Raw genomic sequence first — 18,156 nt, forward strand, 5'->3', positions numbered from 1 at the left:
TTTGGGGCAGTGGTACTCCATGGCCAGCCTGGGAGCAATGTCAAGTACATGAAGAGGAAGTTTCTCTATTTTGACTGTCTGTTTCTATCACATACTATGAATGTCACAATCTCTTGGATAAAATTAATCTTTTTATTGGTCTCTCCTACTGTGAGAAACGGAATATGATGGACATGATGGACTTTTATATGCATTTTTTGCCACAAAGCTTTTTTTTAACGAAGATTAAAGAGTCTTTGAAAGGCTTTACACAGTTTGTTTGTTCACTTTAGTCCATTTTTTGTGTTTCCTTAAAGAATTAATGGTTGATGGTGACATTTCTATTACATACGTTACCTTTGGTATCCATTAGCATATTGATATCAGTAGGTATCGGATATGGAAGTGAGAAAAAGAATGAGTCCGATCTAATCCTGTGACAAATCTAGCCTAAAATAGCACACACTGCCATTGTGTGATGTGATGTTGTTAGCTTTGCATTTCATTCTGTGAGGTAGTAGAGAGTGTAGTTTGCCTACTTTGAGATGCTCATCTTAAGAGAAGCGCTTACGTTTTAAAGCGTAGTAGTATTTAAAGGAAAAATACTGGATCTGCATTGATATCTGTGTATGCCAAGGTTTCGGTATTGGTATTGGAAAGGAAAAAGTGGTGTTACGCCATCTCTGCTATCCATTTCTGTCTCCTGATTTACTCAAACGGCTCTCAGTATATCAGGACTCTCCTGTGTTGCGTGACAACACGAACGCCACCATCTGCGAGGGCAAAGGCCTGCGCACACCTCTGTGCAGATGGATTCTGCCTGTGCATCTTTTCAGATAGTCCACCATGCAGAGTTTGTCAGGCCCGACTCTATACGAGACGCCAGACCGTGTGCTGTAGACGCCAGATTGGCTGCTTTGGCCCGCAGCAGAAGGAAAAGGGGACCCTGCCATTCTCCCCTTCCAATTAAAACATATCCAGTTGCATTCTTGCGGAGCCCTGACCGTGGACGGCAGATGGCACAGCTGGGACTCGAAACCAAAACCCAGTGCATGTCTGAACTGCACAAAGTTTACTGGATGCAACTCTTCGGATTGATCACATTAGTCATAGAAATATTAGATACATGCAGATGCATCCTGGGGAGGGTCAAACTGACATGCTTGGTGAGAGATGAACTGATGCACACATAATTATATTGGGTTTGCAGATTATGGATTGTTGGATTGTTGGAATATCATCATTGAGTTTCCATGTTTCCAGACTTCGTTATGGATGGTGATGATGATGTAGCCTTCAAAGTAGTAGAACCAACTGCTACAAATGAAACTGCACCCCAAGAAAATATTTCATAAAAGAAAGCTGAACTACAGTCCTGTTATAACCAAATGATGATCCATGTCTGCTGCATGCACTACTCAGTTGTGGGTTCTTCTCTATTGCGTTTTAATGAGGGTTATCATGATGCAGATGAATATGGCCTATTACTTTTTAACAGCACATAAATATTCTTCAGTAAACACCACATCTGTATTGGTGTAAAGTCAGTCAGTGAATGTTCTTTCTGTATTTTTAGACATTCACAGGAAGACTAGAGCTGCGTACCATAACTCAGAAATTAAATTTTGGACACCTTTTCAGCATAAATAAGTAAAAAAACATTCACAATGAAGACCAGTGCACTTATTTCCAGTTGTTTCCAGTGGGAGAGACTCGTTTTGCACACTGTTTTTCCACCCTGTGCAGCTCTCTTTGGGTGGATCGTTTGGCTGCCAGAGTTGAAAAAAGTTCAATTAACATTTTTTCTGTGCTGACCAATCAAAGCAAGGGTAGGGTCTTCAGTGACCTTTGTGATGGAGGAGGAATTAGTGACTGCAGCTTTTCACCAATTGAAATCATGAAATAAACATGAAGCAGCTTTTTTAGTGTAGCTTCTGCTAGCAGCACCACATTTGCTAGTTAATAGTGGTACTTAATGTTTCTGCCTGTATGTATGGAAATGTGTAATGCACAGCTGACAGTCAGAACACTGTTGTTGGTTAGCAGCCAGAATCAGCATTAAAAAAAAAAAACGCAATGTGAACCCCCAAGATAAAAAAACACTGTGCAGTGCGCTTTTCCGCCTTCAGGAAAAAAACACAGTGTGAACGCCTCCCTTAAACAAGATATTAACATAAATGCTTCTTAAATTCTCATTAATTGTATGCTGTGCTTGTTTAATTGCTCTGCGATCTGTTTCAGCCAATTATTATCCATTTTTAAGAACCCCAACATACATTTCTGGTTTAAGCTATGCCCACATTTAGTTTGCATACAAATAAATTTGTCATTAGAGGCTCTGCAAATGTGTGGCCGTCGTGGGCATAAACTTATGCTATCATCACTGGGGCAGTGCCCCTCTTGTCACTGGGGTGGTACCCTCAAGGGTACATCTCAGTACCTTTAGTCAGGGAACATAATTGTACCATTGAAATTATATTTTCTAAGTTGTTTTGACTCCACACACCCCGTCTCATCTGCAGGCTTTTCATTTTATTGTTCTGTTTTAAAACATGAGGTTCCAGGTTTTCACCTGGAAAAACTTATTTAAGGTTCACAATTGGACCCTAAAACCACTGTTGTACCTCTGAGGGAACATTTATATTGTTTATACCTTAATAAACAAAAAATGTACCTGAACAGCACCTTTTTTTCTAACAGTTTAGGAGGCAGTGAAAAAAAAACACAATGTACAGAAAACGAAGAGGAAAGTCTGGCATTTTCTTACCTCTCTCCAAGAATTGTTTGGGTCTTGTCTCACAAAAGTAGTTGAAACTTTGGAGGCGTGTATGTAGTGGCCTCTGCAAGCCACTGTAAGATACACTTATCTAGACACCTTTTCTACGTCCCGTTTACGTACATGTTCACAGAGGTATAAATCAGCCTTTCAAGACAAATAGCTTTGTTCCAAAACAGTGTTTAGATAACTGTAAGTGTCTAGATAACTGTAAGATACACTTATCTAGACATCTTCTCTACGTCCCACCATAGGTAACTAAGATATACTTATCTAGACACTTTTTCTGCGTCCCACCACAGGTGCGATTACGTACATATTCACAGAAGTGTAAATCAGCCTTTCAATACAAATAGCTTTGTTCCAAAACAGCTGTACTGCAGTCTTTTGACTTTTTGGCTTAATATTTTTGTGTTCAAAAGAAAGTATTGGAAAAAATGTTGTTCAGGACTGAATATCAAAGTCAAGTCATTGATACTGGTACCTATATATCGAAACATTTTGATCAATGCCCAGCCTTAAGCAAGAGACCTGCATATTTTCAGGATTGTGTATAGTTGGTTGGGCATATTGTGCTATCATCTACTGTACGATCATCCGAAACATTTCACTGTTGTCGGAGGAAAACTTTTATCTCTATTTTTGACGTTTTTCAGTTTTTGACATAATTTGAAAATGCCTATTGACCTTTACATTGTTTGTAAATTTCATGATGAATGGACTAAAAGAAACGACCCAAAATGACTTGGAAAATGTCTGGTTCCATTGACTTACATTAAAAGTAGAGTGTGTTTTTCCTTCTCCTGTAAAGTTATCAGTTTGGAGATGTGAGGTTTTCTTCCGACAACAGTGATTTGTTAGCTTTATGAAGAATGCTTTGGCTTTGAGAGGGATGGTGTATTTTAAAAAAAATAAATACATGAACGTCATGTTTTGGGAGTGAAGTTTCTAATCCTTTGGTAGGAAATGCGTTTAAGCAATCCGGACAACTTGTAATGGATCAAAATGCTTCATTTATTTCGTCCCGTGCACTGTTGTGCTATTGTGCAGTGCATAGCTAAGCAGTTCCACTGTTCGTGATTTTATTCTATAGGCTTTTGGTCCCTTTCTTTCCTCTTTCATTCAGTGCGCTCAATAGGACAGATTACAAATATGTGTGTGTGTGTGTGTGTGCGTGTGTGTGTGTGTGTGTGTGTGTGTGTGTGTGTGTATATATATATATATATATATGCGTGTGCTTGTGGTCAGAGCCAAGTTTTTTCCCATTGGATAACTCCATTGGAAATGAGAATAGACTAAGAGAGAGGCTTCTGTGTTGAGCTGGCACACACTGTCAGATGACTCTCATAAGGTACAGATATTTTTTTGTTGTTCCTTGGTTCTTCTCTTCTCTTCTCTTCTCTTCTCTTCTCTTCTCTTCTCTTCTCGCCAGTCCTGAACTCAGCAGAGAGCTGTCCTGAACGACAGCAAATTCTTAGTAAATCCAGCGTCGGGGTGGGTGGGGGACTTAATGACTTCTAAAGAGGATTTGGGATTTCAGTTTTGCAAATGCCAGCACAGCGGGTGAGTGGCATTTATGAAGTTTATGCGTTTTACACTGATTTGTATTGTCCGGGTGTGTATTCAGGGAATATTACATGTAGGCGGTAGATATGTGTGTGGCGGGTGTGTAGCGGTCTTTTCCGTGGCTCTCAAAGGCCAAGATAAAATCAAATGTAGGGCAGCAGGTCATACAGGTCGTGTGTGTGTGTGTGTGTGTGTGTGTGTGTGTGTGTGTGTGTGTGTGTGTTAGGGTGAAAAGTAATCTGTTTTGCTTTTTGAATATCCACATTTTTCAATGAGTAGTTTGAATATCCCGAAAGATTTTTGTCTTGTTTTGGAAAACTACAGAAATATGTTAGGGACGAACTGCTATGGGAATTGTAGGATGATGTCAAGGTCTGATTTTTTTATCTGTATATCTGCCAGTGTTGATTTGTGCTGATGCTGATTCATGAATGTTCATGAAGAGTAGAAATTAAGACTAAATCTATTTGAATAAGAACTACCCAGATAAACAGCACTTTATTTCTGTTGGGTTACAAATACAACGTCACCTAAATATTCTGCAGTACATTAACTCCATCATGAAATATCAATTTGGAATATTAGTCAAATCCAGCCATCTGTCTGATGGTGAAACAAATCATATCATCATACATCTGTAAAATATGTAAGCCTTGACATTCATTTATTTCACGCAAGTAGCGCAAGAGGTGGTCCGTATCTGACTGTTTGGTTAATTTATTGGTTTATCTTTGTTTGTTGGTTTTGTTGATTCAGCACACTTGCAGTTAATCTACGACAGCCTGGAGTGGGAGTGAACAGTACATTCACGATACATGATATGCATTGTGACATTTTGATTTTCTGATATTTAATTACAGTGATTTTTATTCAGTGTTTCGCAAAATGAAGCAGGCATAATTATGCCTACTTTGTAATGAAACATAGTTAGTCAGAGTTCTTTAAGTACTGGCGATATCCATGATATGCTCAGAAAAGTGTATTGTGACATATCGTAATCATGATTACTATAAAATATCGTTAGTTTGCCCACCCCTAGCAGGTAACAGCTGCTCGTGTATCAACATTCTCTGTTCTCTGAGGTTGCATACTGTGTTTGCACAAGGAGGAATTAGACCTCTGCATTTAACCCATCCATGTAGTGAAACACCCACATACATGCACACCAGTGAACACACACTAGGGGTAGAGCTGGGCGATATGGCCAAAAATGTTATCACGATAAACAAAATTCATATCGTTCGATATCGATATATACCACGATAAATGTCAAATCATTATTTCTTTCAAGTTTGAAGGCTGGTTTTTGCTCCTGGGTGGTTAATTGCTGTTTTAAACTATCCTTTATGGTCTGAACACGACAAACACTCAAAAAACAGTGGAACATTTCACAAATCTGTGATGGGAGAGTGGGAGAAAGTGTCTGGTGAGCTGTTTTTACCAGCTGGAAAAGCAGGGCTATTTTGTAATAGTCATAATTTAAGATAGAAAACAGATTATTTTTAGCTGGTGCCGAGCGCTCGGCTACCCCGCTACAAATGGCATCACAGTATTCAGACACCAGCTAGACGACTGGATTTCTCTATACTATCGTAGTAGTTTAAGTGGTGAACCGCAAAATATCTAACACCAGACAAACAGAGTCCTCTTTTTAGGTACGTTTAAACTGAAAACGGTGCTTTTGTGTCGTGTTTGATCTACAGTATCATCAATTCGCCGTGTTGTGCAGTGACAGCGCGCTGCTTCAAGTTAGCCAGCTGCTAAAACCAGCTAGCCTGGAAAGATAGCGCTCTCCCGCTCTCCAATGCCTCACAGCTTCCTCAGTTTACTTTCGTTTAAATCAGAGCTGTAATTTACATGAACCCACTTCTTTCTTTCACTTTCGTTGCTTGGGAATGCACTAATACTGAAATATGACTGTCCGAGCGCTGTAACAGCGCTGTAGTTGTGAGGATTGTGATTGTGATTTAACGCTGCTAAAGCTGGTTAGGATGTACGGAAAGAGATGAGTTCGCTGTAGGACAGTATAGTAACAAGACTGTCCTCGTCACTCACACTCGGTCACAGTAGAACAGATCGCCGGTCGCTCCGCTCAAACAGGGAATGTATAACTCCGCGTTTCAGCCGTTGCTAAAGACTCATCTTACTCGTGGCCCCCTCCCTCTCTACTCATGTCGAAAAACTCGGAAGTGCGCCCTCTCCTGGCGACAGCAGAGTAGTGTCGCTTTCCTTGCAGTAGAAAACGCCACCAAGGCTTTCGCTGAACGTGGAAGTGCGAGAACTGTGTATTATATTGAACATTTATCGAACATGTCGTATCGCTCTATCGAGGAAAAGTTATATCGCGATAATTATCATTAACGTTTTATCGCCCAGCCCTAACTAGGGGGCAGTGACCATACCTGCCTGGAGGGGTGGGCAGCCCTATCCACAGCGCTCGGGGAGCAGTTGGGGGTTAGGTGCCTTGCTCAGGGGGACTTTAGTCGTAGCCTGTCAGCTCAGGGGGTCGAACCGGCACCCTTCCGGTTACAATAATACATGATTTATTTCACTTTTGAAATAATAGACTACATATACTTTATTCAGTTACCTGATTAACTGATAAAGCTTTTTTGTGATAAAAATGCACAGATTCTAAATTTTTAATCAATACCACATCAGTGTTCATAAGTAGAAGAGATATTTTATTATTATTTGAACTTGACGAAATGTTCATTTTATTGTGCATGTATTGTTTTGTGTAAAGGAACAATCACCTTTTACGTTTTTACCGTACGGTTGTGATTTATTGACATCAAAACAAACAGAAAAGGTCAGAGTTGCAGGCTCAATTGCAAATCAGATGTAAATGCTCCAAAACACACTATAGACCACTTTCGTTGGGAGTGGACTTTACACGTACAATAAATATTAATTAATATTTATAAATTAATATTTAATATTTTAATATATTAATATTAAGGTAATACCACCTTTATTAGAGAAATACACGTTTTCTATTATATGTCAGCTGTTACTCTTTTCAAAACCTTGTTTTAATTGCTTTAATTTAAATTGTTTAATATTTCAAAGTTAAATTGTTTAATTTAAATTGTATATAAAACGACACTAATAACCCCCCCGACTTTTAAGGGTTAAATAAACAAGTGCTAAGATTATATGTACTTAAATAACCTCGCCCAAGCTTACTCCGTATTTCATATAGTATGAGCTTAGAGATGAAGAATAGCTCAGGAATATCCGTTTTAAGTGGGTGGGTCAGAGAGCACATGCTGATCAGGCTGTTTTTGCCTTCTGTTGTGCTAGGGGGATATGGAGGGGAACAGGTTGTCTTGGCATGGTTTTGCATGCTGGGTTGTTGGAACACACTTTCAACACATTTCTCCTTCGCCTCCTGGCTCTCTGGAGCACGGAGCTAATGCCGTGGAGAGTGGAGGCCTGCAGAGCTGTCACTACAATCACACACACACAGATATGGCCATTTCAGCTTTGATAAGTTGGAAATGGCTTCCGCGCCAGAGATGCTATAGTTGAAGCAGTTGACAGGTCATTACGGATTTTGAGATGAAGCTCTTATTGTGAAGCTGGTGAATAATAATGTCTTAGCAGGTAATTCATGGTTTGTGTGTGTAGGGGCGATGCCTGCTCCTGAACAGGGGCCTGCAGCAGAGGAGGAGGAGGTGCTGAGCTGCAAGGAAGGATCCAGCACCAGCAAGATGGAGACGGAAACGACCACCACTAACATCCTGGCATCCGTCAAAGAGCAGGTAAACGCGTACAGACGCACCGATACATACACATTTGAGATGTTTTGTTGGAAGTGAAAATCATATGAACAACTACAGTCATTTCAGATCAGATCAGTCTTAGCCCAGATCAGTCTTAGCCCTGTTGAACAATCCCCTATCTGCGAAAGCTTTCTTTATCTCGTTCAAATCTGCCGGCAGAGGAGTTACAGCGCATGCATATCCATGTTGGCCAGAGTAGAATGTGTCAGCATGTAGAATCAATGTGTTCTCTATGCTACTTTGTTTTCTATCACTATATAAAAGATGCAGAAGCCTTCCATTACTGTTGGGTGAACTGTGATTTTCCCACAAACGAGTGTGTTCGTCTAGAAAATAGTTCAAATCAGAAATCAAATCAGTTATTGTTGTTTTGTTTAATCAGAGTGTCTGATGTGTGCTTTATATTCCTATTTATGCACTTCTTGTTTAAAGAGGTAGTTAGAGAGACAAACAAAACAAAAAAAATGGCTTTATTAGATCAGAAATAGACACGGCATCAGCCCTAAAGGATTAATGCATGCATGTGTGCTTGTTGATGTACAAACGTGTACTGTAGGACAACAGTAGGCTTGGCAGTATGTGTGCTTTTGCCATATATCATGTGAATATGCAAATGTAAATAAATACAGAAAAACACAGATTTCTTGTTGATTTCTTGTTTGTACAAGTATTGATTCGTCAAAAACAAGTGATGTTTTGTAAATGTTGTTAACCACAAATATACGAAACGGCTAGATATAATATTAATGTTATTTGTAATTTTTTTAGCAAATATTAGTGATTGCTTTCTGCCCAGATAAAAAGCTAACTAGCTTTTCTAATTTTCTCTGATGCCTAAAAATTTTGCGCCTTACTGTATGTAATGCATATGGGACATGTGTATGACCCCATGTCCTGACAAGGTATAAAAACATGTGTGTGAGTGTTTGTGTATGTGGTTGCATGCATTTCTGTTATGTTTGGCCAAGTCATCATCAGTTGCCTCAGGAGACAGAAACATAGCAGTTATTGTTACTCCTTTTGTCAGTATGTGTTGTGAGTGTGTGTGTGTGTGTGTGTGTGTGTGTGTGTGTATGTGTGTATGTGTGTGTGTGTGTGTGTGTGTGTCTACTGTAGGGCTAAAAAAGTAATCTGTTTTTGACTAAATCACAATTTAAAAGAATGCAGTTTTCGAATTGCAAGAGCTGCAGTTTTAATTATATGCTGCATTCTTCAACGTTGTCTTAATTTTGGGGGAAATGGGGGGAAATGAAGCAGTTCTGCTTATTCACATTAAAGTTATAAGGAGGGTTTCAGGCTGGACTGCTGTTTTGGTTGGGGTGCAATACATTGCAGCCTGTCAGTGCAGAGATGATTTACATACATCAGTCTTGAAGTCTTGAAGGCACTGTAACAATGTAATAGAGAGAGGTTGGAAAATTATCATGTAAAAAAATAATTAGGACTGTTTTTGTTAAATAAACGTACACAAATCACATATTGTGTGGTCCACACTACAGGATAATCAGGCCAATTTTAAGGTTGATTCAGCCCTCCTGACAATTGCAAAGGTGTCCCAGTTTCAGGCTAGTCTTAAACAGTTATCTTCACAGATTATCCTGTGGATTGTGTATAATCCAGTCTCCTGATTTAGAGTCGTAAATATTAACTATAATCAAAATTTACGACTCAATCATGTCAACTGTGTTGACATCATGTGTGAAAGACTGTTAATGAATGAGAGCCCAGCTGAATGAAAGGATAAAAATCATTTCATTGTAATTCATGTAAAAAAACTAATGAATATATTTTCGTTTACTTTTATGCCGCTAAATTGGAGACTATTAGTCGGGCCGCTGATTAATGAGCATAATCTGAAAATTTGTGATGTTTTGTTCTGGATATATCTTGTAGTCTGGGGTCACCGATGACTGAAGGACATGTAAAGACAGAAAAATCATGGGAATCCATTATTATGTGTGGGGTCTGTCATGTTTTCAACATTGGTAAGAATGTTAAAAATCCCATAGTTTGGGCCAGTTGTAAGTGAAGCTCTAGTAAATGCAATAAAAATATAAAATATTAACGCTTTCAGTTGCAAGATTGTTCTAAAAATTGTCTAGCCCTAGTTTACTCTCTGTACTGAGGTTATGGTCAGAGTTAGGCATAGTTAAAACAGTGTTTAGCCAAACTTAATGTGTACATCAGTGAAAAACCTTCATGAAACAGTAATGTAAATGTGTGTGTGTGTGTGTGTGTGTGTGTGTTTGTGGTTGTGGTTCTAGTCTCGGCTCTAACTGAAGTCGGTACACAAAACAGGCTTTGTCAGCATGGACAGTGTAGAGTGTTGAATGCTGGAGACTTGTTGTGACTGGCAGCTCACAGCACAAAACAAAACACAACCACACCAACCTGACTTCACCCTCTATGGAGAAAATGCCAACACATCTCTTTTTTTGACTGCCTACAATATCTGACTGCCTACAAACACTGATTTGCAATGATTTGCCATTCCCTTTGGTGACTGACTACTCTATTCGAGGCTAGTCAGAACTGTGGAAGTGTGTCTAGGAAAGCGCTTCACTGTAGTAGACATTCAAAGCAAACATGAATAAATGATTTTGGATTGGTTACCCGCCTTAGCACTTCTCAGAGCCGATCGTACTGTCTGTGCGCGTGTGTATTTGTGTTTGTGTGCATGCGTGAGTCCTTTTGAAACAGCTGCATCAATGAGCCGTTTTCAGGGAGTGAGTGAAAGACAGGCCCACACAGCACAGTTGTCACAAACTGAAACACACACAAACAGACTAAAAGGGTTGTGCTAAAGGAGGAGAGGAGTGGGGAGAATAGCCAGAGAGCCCAGTCATGCAGCCACAGAGGCAGCATGCAGTGAAGGAAGATCATTTTTTCAGATGTTTTCAGCTGGACTGAGTGTGAAACTTTATGTTATGTTTCGTGTCTGACAAGTTGCTTGCAGTAGCTCTGTTCTCTATGGGAACTTTTTTTTGTCCTTTTTTCACTCTTCGGCATAGGAGCTCCAGTTTGAACGGCTGACCAGAGAGCTCGAGGCAGAGAGACAGATCGTGGCAAATCAACTGGAGCGATGCAGGTTGGGGGCAGAGTCTCCAGGTGCTGCCAGCGACAGGTATACAGTAAATCTTCCTTTTACTTCACTAGCCGCAAGCCAGTTCCTGTGGTATCGTGGCATCAACACTGAAATTAAATGGCAGTGGTTCAGTCCTTATTTAAATTTTTTGAAAAGCAATTTTGGGCTTGGTCAAAGTTTCTTCAATTGCATACCCCTGCTTGTAGACGTCATTGCAGTTCTAGTGGACCAGATGTTGATGGCACAGTGACGTGCAGTTATTTTTGCGACTGTGCACCAGAATCCCATCTGTGCAGAACAATCAAGACATTTTTCTCACTCTCTCTCCTGTGCATTGCAGTGTCTCTTGACCAACTTGTTTGATCTTGTAAGCTACATAATTTTGAATACATTACGCAGGTAGTCTGAAACTTTCCGAGCTGATTTTAACATGGCAGTAAAATGATAAGCTGCTTTCACTCTAGATTTGGTTGAAGTCCAGTAGATGGTCCATCCAGGACTGCAAGTGGTTTAAATCAGATTGTTGAAGCACAGCAATAGTGTCTGAAATTTTATAACAAGGACCTGAAAGATATATGAGTCACTAATTTTGACAATTATATAAACCATTTTAATAATTTATTTTTATTGAAAAGCAAAGGAACAAAGCTTTTGTCTTAGCCGACACACACAATTTCAGTACTAAATTATTTATGCAGTAAAAAATACATAGAGATACAGAAAATCCTTTCATTGATATATCCAGTTCAATTTTTTGATAGCATATGCCTGAATATAACTCTCCCAGAGTTGCATATAAATCTCTTTTGCCTTAGAAAGTCATTGATCCTAAGTCTTAAATTGAAAGTAAGTCTTTCCATATGATGAATTTTGTTTACTATTCTCAGACTCAGGTGTTGTCATTTCTGAGTTATTTTACTAGTGGCTGCCAGAAATATTTTCAATAAAAAACCTGTCTACACAATACACCCTAGCTGACTTCCAAGCCCCACAGACTTAGGCAAGATTCTCATATCTCTATTTCCCGTATTTCCTCAATTGTTAATACTGTTTGATTAGATGGACATCTTAAGCACATTTATTCCCCTCCTGTCTTTCAGACTATACAGTTATGAATTGCTAAAAGCATTAATAAACTTTTACATAATACACTTTTAATCAGGAACTGTTTTTCTCATTAAATTCAGTGAGCCAGTGAATTGAGGTGTTTTGGATTGGTAAAGTGGCTGATTATATGAAAGGCTATTCAGAGTTTGCTCAGCTGCATGCTGCGATTCGCTGTGTGTACTGGCTGGCAGGCTTCACCTCAGCTAGGCAGTCTACAGAGTAAGCAGTTTTAGCCTGGGATGGCTTTGATTCCCTGGTCATTTTCTGTTCAACTAGTAATCGCTTATAAATATCTCAATGGTAGTGATCATTTGCTAGTGGCTAATGTGCCATGTTTGGGTAGGCAGTATGACAGTGTTATCATTATCGATATTATAAATGACTTTACACCATGAGTATTATATTGAAGGGCTTTATAATACTGAACAACTGCATGTTATATAAAAAAGATCAATTATAGAAAACCTGTTAACAACAACAACCACCAGTGTCACTTCTGTAACTGCTTAAATTGCATAGTAACAAGTAGCTGTTTGGATCTCAGTCCTTCTTAAGTAGGTTATTTTTTTTACAAACATTGAATCACAAACAATCATTGTAAATATAGTTTTTCAGAGCCTTTTGACGGCTACTGTGTTGCTGGTGCATTTTGTCTTTAAAAAAATAAACATCATGATATATATTGTGTATTGTTAACAGAGGTGGGTCATTGGTGCTACATGCTTTTTGAATAAACTGTGCTTATATGAGTCTTCACAGTAGAGGATACTTTGTGCTCTCACTTGAGCACATTTATAAGGAAAAAGTGCATCGTCTGCATTTTTCTTTTTACGTTTTTAAGTATTTTAATTCAGTGCACATTCTGTGTGTTTCGTTCATCCACAGATTCTTTTTCCTGATTGGTGCCTTTGTTGGTCATTAGTTAGACCCCTACACTTCTGTCAAAACAAAATGAGATTACCTTTTATTTGACTGTGTTTCGGCAATCAAATGCAGCCTGTCACAATACATACAATGAACTAGCCGTAGGGGTGGACTTGTATTGTGAAATTGAAGTGTTGATTATGCTGTATAACAGGTCGACCACAGGGGCTGAAAGGCTGAAGCAGCGGGCGATTCTGTGAAGGGAGGTCACCGCTGGTCTCATTTTCTAAATATGATTTTATATTTAGACACATTTTCTTATTGTATAAGCTACAGAAACCAGCAGTCGTATCAGTGTTTGCATGAGTGTAGCTTGTTGAACGTGAAAGGCATGGGAGAAAAATTTCAAATTCTACCACATTTCTATCCTGTGGTCTGTTTTATCTGCAGGAAAACATTAGCTTTTCCCATTCTGGTGTTTATGTGAATGTGTTAGTTGGTACGTTGTGTTGTCTGTTATTGCTCAATGGTCAGTCATATTAAGACATTGTTACCCTTAAGATAATTTGGGAACTTTTGCGCACACACAGGTGTAAGGTATCGTGAAGTGAAGACTCGCTACTTGAGTAGTCATTTCACTTAAAACTTTCCATATCTTACTGATATAATTGTTTGGATGATCACTTTAACTTGAGTAAGTATTATTTTTAAGTGGTGTCAAGGTTAATGTGTTAATAACACATTAATAAAACAAATTATTTACAGCACAAATTTTTTTTGACACATTTTTCTAGTTTGACCCTTCAAACCATCATCCGATGACTATGGATGTCATTGATGTGTTATTTTCAAGTTCATTGGTGATTTTTATGTTCAAGTTGAATTATTGAAAATTCATATGTATGTCAGCAAATTCTAACAAATACATTTTGTTCTCTCATGTGGCTTTAAGAAAATCCACTGCTTTTAAAATAAGGAAATTTTTTCTTTAACATTAAATTACAGCAAAAATACCAAGTGCGATTAGTCATGATTATCTACACAAACTAATGTGATCATTCACTATTCATTATTTTCATCATTTAACTAATAACAATACTCCTTATAACTTGTGGCTACTCTACCCATTTCTAACCACTAAAATGTTGTGAAAGGTTTGTTGATTAAATTTTTGCCATATTGCCCACTCTTAGTGCCGTTTTTGTGTGTGTGTGGATGGATGTGTTTGGATGGTCAGCTGGCCAGTTAAGTCTCTCAGTCAGAAACAGAGTGTTTTTTCAGTTGTTCGAGTCTCAGCTTGCTTGACCATTTGGATTGCTTCTTATAGTCAGACTCTTATTGGCTGTCTCACCATCTGTGTGCCTTTTGACCTTTGACCTTTGTTGGGTTGACCTCCTCATGGACTGGTCACTTCTGCATTCTGCTCTGTGGCTGGCAGAGTCAGCACCCCGGTGGCACACGCTGCCGTTCAGTAGCAGGCACTAACAGACGCTTGTCTCCAGTCTTCGGACAGTGACGTCTGCACTATGTTGTTTATTCAGACTGATCCCTTGGGCCACACACACTCTCACACTCGCAACACGGACACGCCAGCGCTCTTCACTCCGCTCTGACACATAACTAAACCCTTGTTTCCTATTGACACTATTGGTCATTTAGTATTTCCAGGGCAGGCCTTGTGATAAACCTCAGAGAGATGAATTGTCTACAGTTTGTGGACTGTAAACATGTTAGCACAAGATTGATATGTGGTTTATTTACCCCAGAGATGGTGCTGGCTGATCTGGCATGTTAGCAGAAGATTGATATGTGGTTTATTTACCTCAGAGATAGCCAGAGGAGATACTGGCTGATCTAGCATGGGGACTGGCTGGGAGCTGAGAGCATACACTGTCATTTGATTTGATTGATGGGGACTTGGTGGAGCTTTTCATTCTCTCTCTTGCTCTTTTGTCTTCCTTCATTTTCTTCAGTTCCTCTGAGAAGTCTCTGCTGTGGAGATCAGCAGGTAAGATTCATACTGCTGACTTTATTCTGTGTGTGTGTGGTCGTCCCGTTTTCAAAGCTACACTGCACTTGGGATGCACCAGTATAGGATTGCTGGATGGATAGCCATCATTGGCAAATTTACTTTTTGCATTTTAAAGCAATTGTTTGATTGAAAATCAAAATTGTCCACTTACCACAGGTGTATTTGATCACCCAAGACATGTTTGGCATATAAATTTTGCTTCTTTAGTTAGGATATTGTTACTAACTAAGGATATTGTTGTCAACCTGCAACCACATCCTGGCCTTCGTTATGGTCACACAGACATGGTTTAGGATTCAGTAAAGCATGCTCTGAACTGAAAAAATGAACAACACTTCACCCGGTCTCTGAATGCAGCAAGCAATGAAGATCTGGATTCAGCTGTGTGCAGATTGAGAGGGGGATGTTTTGGGGATGTATTTATGGAAAAGATTTGAGTGACTATTGAGTTCTAGTGTATGTTAGCAACATTAATGAGGTAACTCCAGCACAAAACTAAAGAAGCAATTTTAGGACACCAAACATGTCCTGGCTGATCAACTACTTCTGGGGTAAGTGGGAAATTTTGAATTGTTGTCGAAACATTGCATGAACACAGAGTCACACTTTAATCTATAAATGAAGTGCAGTGAGGGTAAGCGAACTCTAGAAGTGCGTCACTGATTAAATCTACATAGCCAAAAAAATAAAACATGACAGTTATTATAAGTGCTTATATATTTACTCCTATCTAGAGCAACTTACAGAGCAACTATGGTAGGTGAGCATAACATTGGGAGTCTTGTTTAAGGACTCTTATTGTGCATTCCTGGATAGGAAATCAAACCTCTGATTTGACATGCCTTGGGCGGTGGTGGTATCTGCTATGCTGTTAATTGTTTTGAAAAGATCAGAAATCTCCATTAACTATATGTGCATAAGTGCGCATGAACAAATAGGGACACCAGTTCCACCAGTATCATCTGCAGTTGTCATTTGTAATTTCAGTATTGAAACAATAATAATAATAATTACGTTTCGCTAATTAATGATGAATAATATATGGGCTGCATAAGCGTCTTAGAAAGTGTGTGTATCTGTAATATATATATAGTAAATCGATGCAGAAAGTGGAGACAGTATGATACCACTTTTTCTTTTGAACCCTTGAGTATCGGTCAATACAGATACAGATCTGATAGTTCTTGTTTAAAAACTACTAAGTTATAAGAGCTTTAACAGCTTTTTTTAATTGAAGCACTTCTCCTAATGAGTATTTAAAAGTAGGCTATCATGGGGCTCCTGAGTGATCTCCTATCATGAGAAGATCACAAGTTTGATCCCTGGTGATGCTGCAGCCATCCGTGGCCTGGAGTCCAAGAGAGCACAGTTCGCCTTGGTGGCATTGGATATGTCTAAATTGGGTGGGGGGAAAGTAGGCAATCATGCTCAAACTACTCAAGCACTCTACTATCCCACATGAAGAAATACACAGAAACAAAATAGCAAACATAGCAATTTCAGAATAGGTTTGTTACAGGATTGGATTAGATTATTTTTTTCTCTCCTATATCAGCATTTTCTACTGATATTGATCCAATACCTGTACCTGGATTGGATCAGTGGTTGTGTTTACATGCACAGATTTTTGCCAATCTGGTTGAATACATTCCGATTACAGATTTAGACTGAGGTGTTTATTTGCTCACTCTACTCAGCAGTCTGATGGAAAATCTCTGTTTATATGCGCATCACAAGTAATCAGATTCAAAATGAAACGCATGCCTAGAGTACCACTTAGTGTAGACGTTACCATGACAGCTGGCATCATGTGAGGTCCAGTCAGAGTGAGATGAGTTTTCAGTTAGCACGCTTGTGTTTTTAATTGCTTTAAATGTATGGCAGAAAAATGTACTTCACATGTATTGAGGAAGCGGTGAGAGGAAGACGTCGTGTTCTGAGACACATAAGCTGGACGCCCATCCCACCGCCGTCTTTTAAAGATCAAAGCAGAAACTTCGTCTCCTCTGCAGACCAGTTTCTGCTCTGCCATGTTGAACGGTATAAACTTTCGCTATGACATGACGCACATGATCGGAACGGACTTTAACTTTCCGATAGGGAATGTAATCAGATACAGGCATTTACACGGTTATTATTCTTCTATTTAACGGACTATTTACAGGATTACATGCCTTGTTCAATTGGATAGAAACTGTATTCTGAATGGCCTCAATCGGACTAGTCTATTCAGATTGAGGTGTTTACGTGAACTCGTTCTATTCCGATTGAGCTATTAGTGGGATTATTAATGGATTATTAGGCTGCATGTAAACATGCCTAGTGCTACCTTTAGTAGTATAGAGTATTACACAGTGATAAGAAGTCAAAGCTTGCGGTGCCCCTTTAAATAGAAAAATGCTGTTCTTCATCTCAAGGGCAACCCTGAAGGTCATTTTCCTGTGTCACACATGCCATGCGATTCACAGCAAACCAGTAATGTTCTACTTAGAAGCAAAACACAGAAACATATATGGTGCCTGAGAATTGTGTTAACTCACTGAGTGTATATCATGTAGTTTGGCAAACAATAGCCTCAAAATCCTTCCCTTCTTTTCCCAGACTCCTCAGCGGCAGGTTTGTCCAAACCCCACGTCTCAGACGAGTGCCCTTCCCCCACGTTTGGGGTCAGAGTTCAAGGCTCACCATACTCACCTGAACTGGAGCAAATCTCCCTGCATGAAAGTGAGGGTTCGTTAGTACACTCCTCAGAACATCCCATAATGCTGTGTCTCTGCTGTATCTCTGTCTGTACACTTTCGTGTATTTTGTCCCTGTTCACCTAATTGTGGAATTATACTGTAAATTTCCCACATAGTCTGCCACAGTTGTTTCAATTATTTTGCCAGTATAAGTACAGCTATTAACTGTTTTATGTGTATTTATTAACAATCTCAGACTTCTGCCTGATGGATTTGAT

The 18,156-nt window shown here is 39.2% G+C and overlaps 1 protein-coding gene across 1 annotated transcript in view; it reads left to right on the plus strand.

Moving 5' to 3' along the window:
* The window catches only part of pkp4 (plakophilin 4), a 38,157-nt gene that overhangs the window by 1,521 nt on the left and 18,480 nt on the right, over nt 1–18,156 (plus strand). Inside the window, 4 exon segments of the mRNA XM_036569890.1 lie at nt 7,955–8,088; nt 11,121–11,233; nt 15,139–15,173; nt 17,799–17,921. Of these exon segments, the coding sequence (XP_036425783.1) occupies nt 7,960–8,088; nt 11,121–11,233; nt 15,139–15,173; nt 17,799–17,921 (400 nt within the window). The 5' untranslated portion in view covers nt 7,955–7,959.

Source organism: Colossoma macropomum, unplaced genomic scaffold, assembly GCF_904425465.1.
Source record: "Colossoma macropomum unplaced genomic scaffold, Colossoma_macropomum, whole genome shotgun sequence".
Taxonomy (NCBI): domain Eukaryota; kingdom Metazoa; phylum Chordata; class Actinopteri; order Characiformes; family Serrasalmidae; genus Colossoma; species Colossoma macropomum.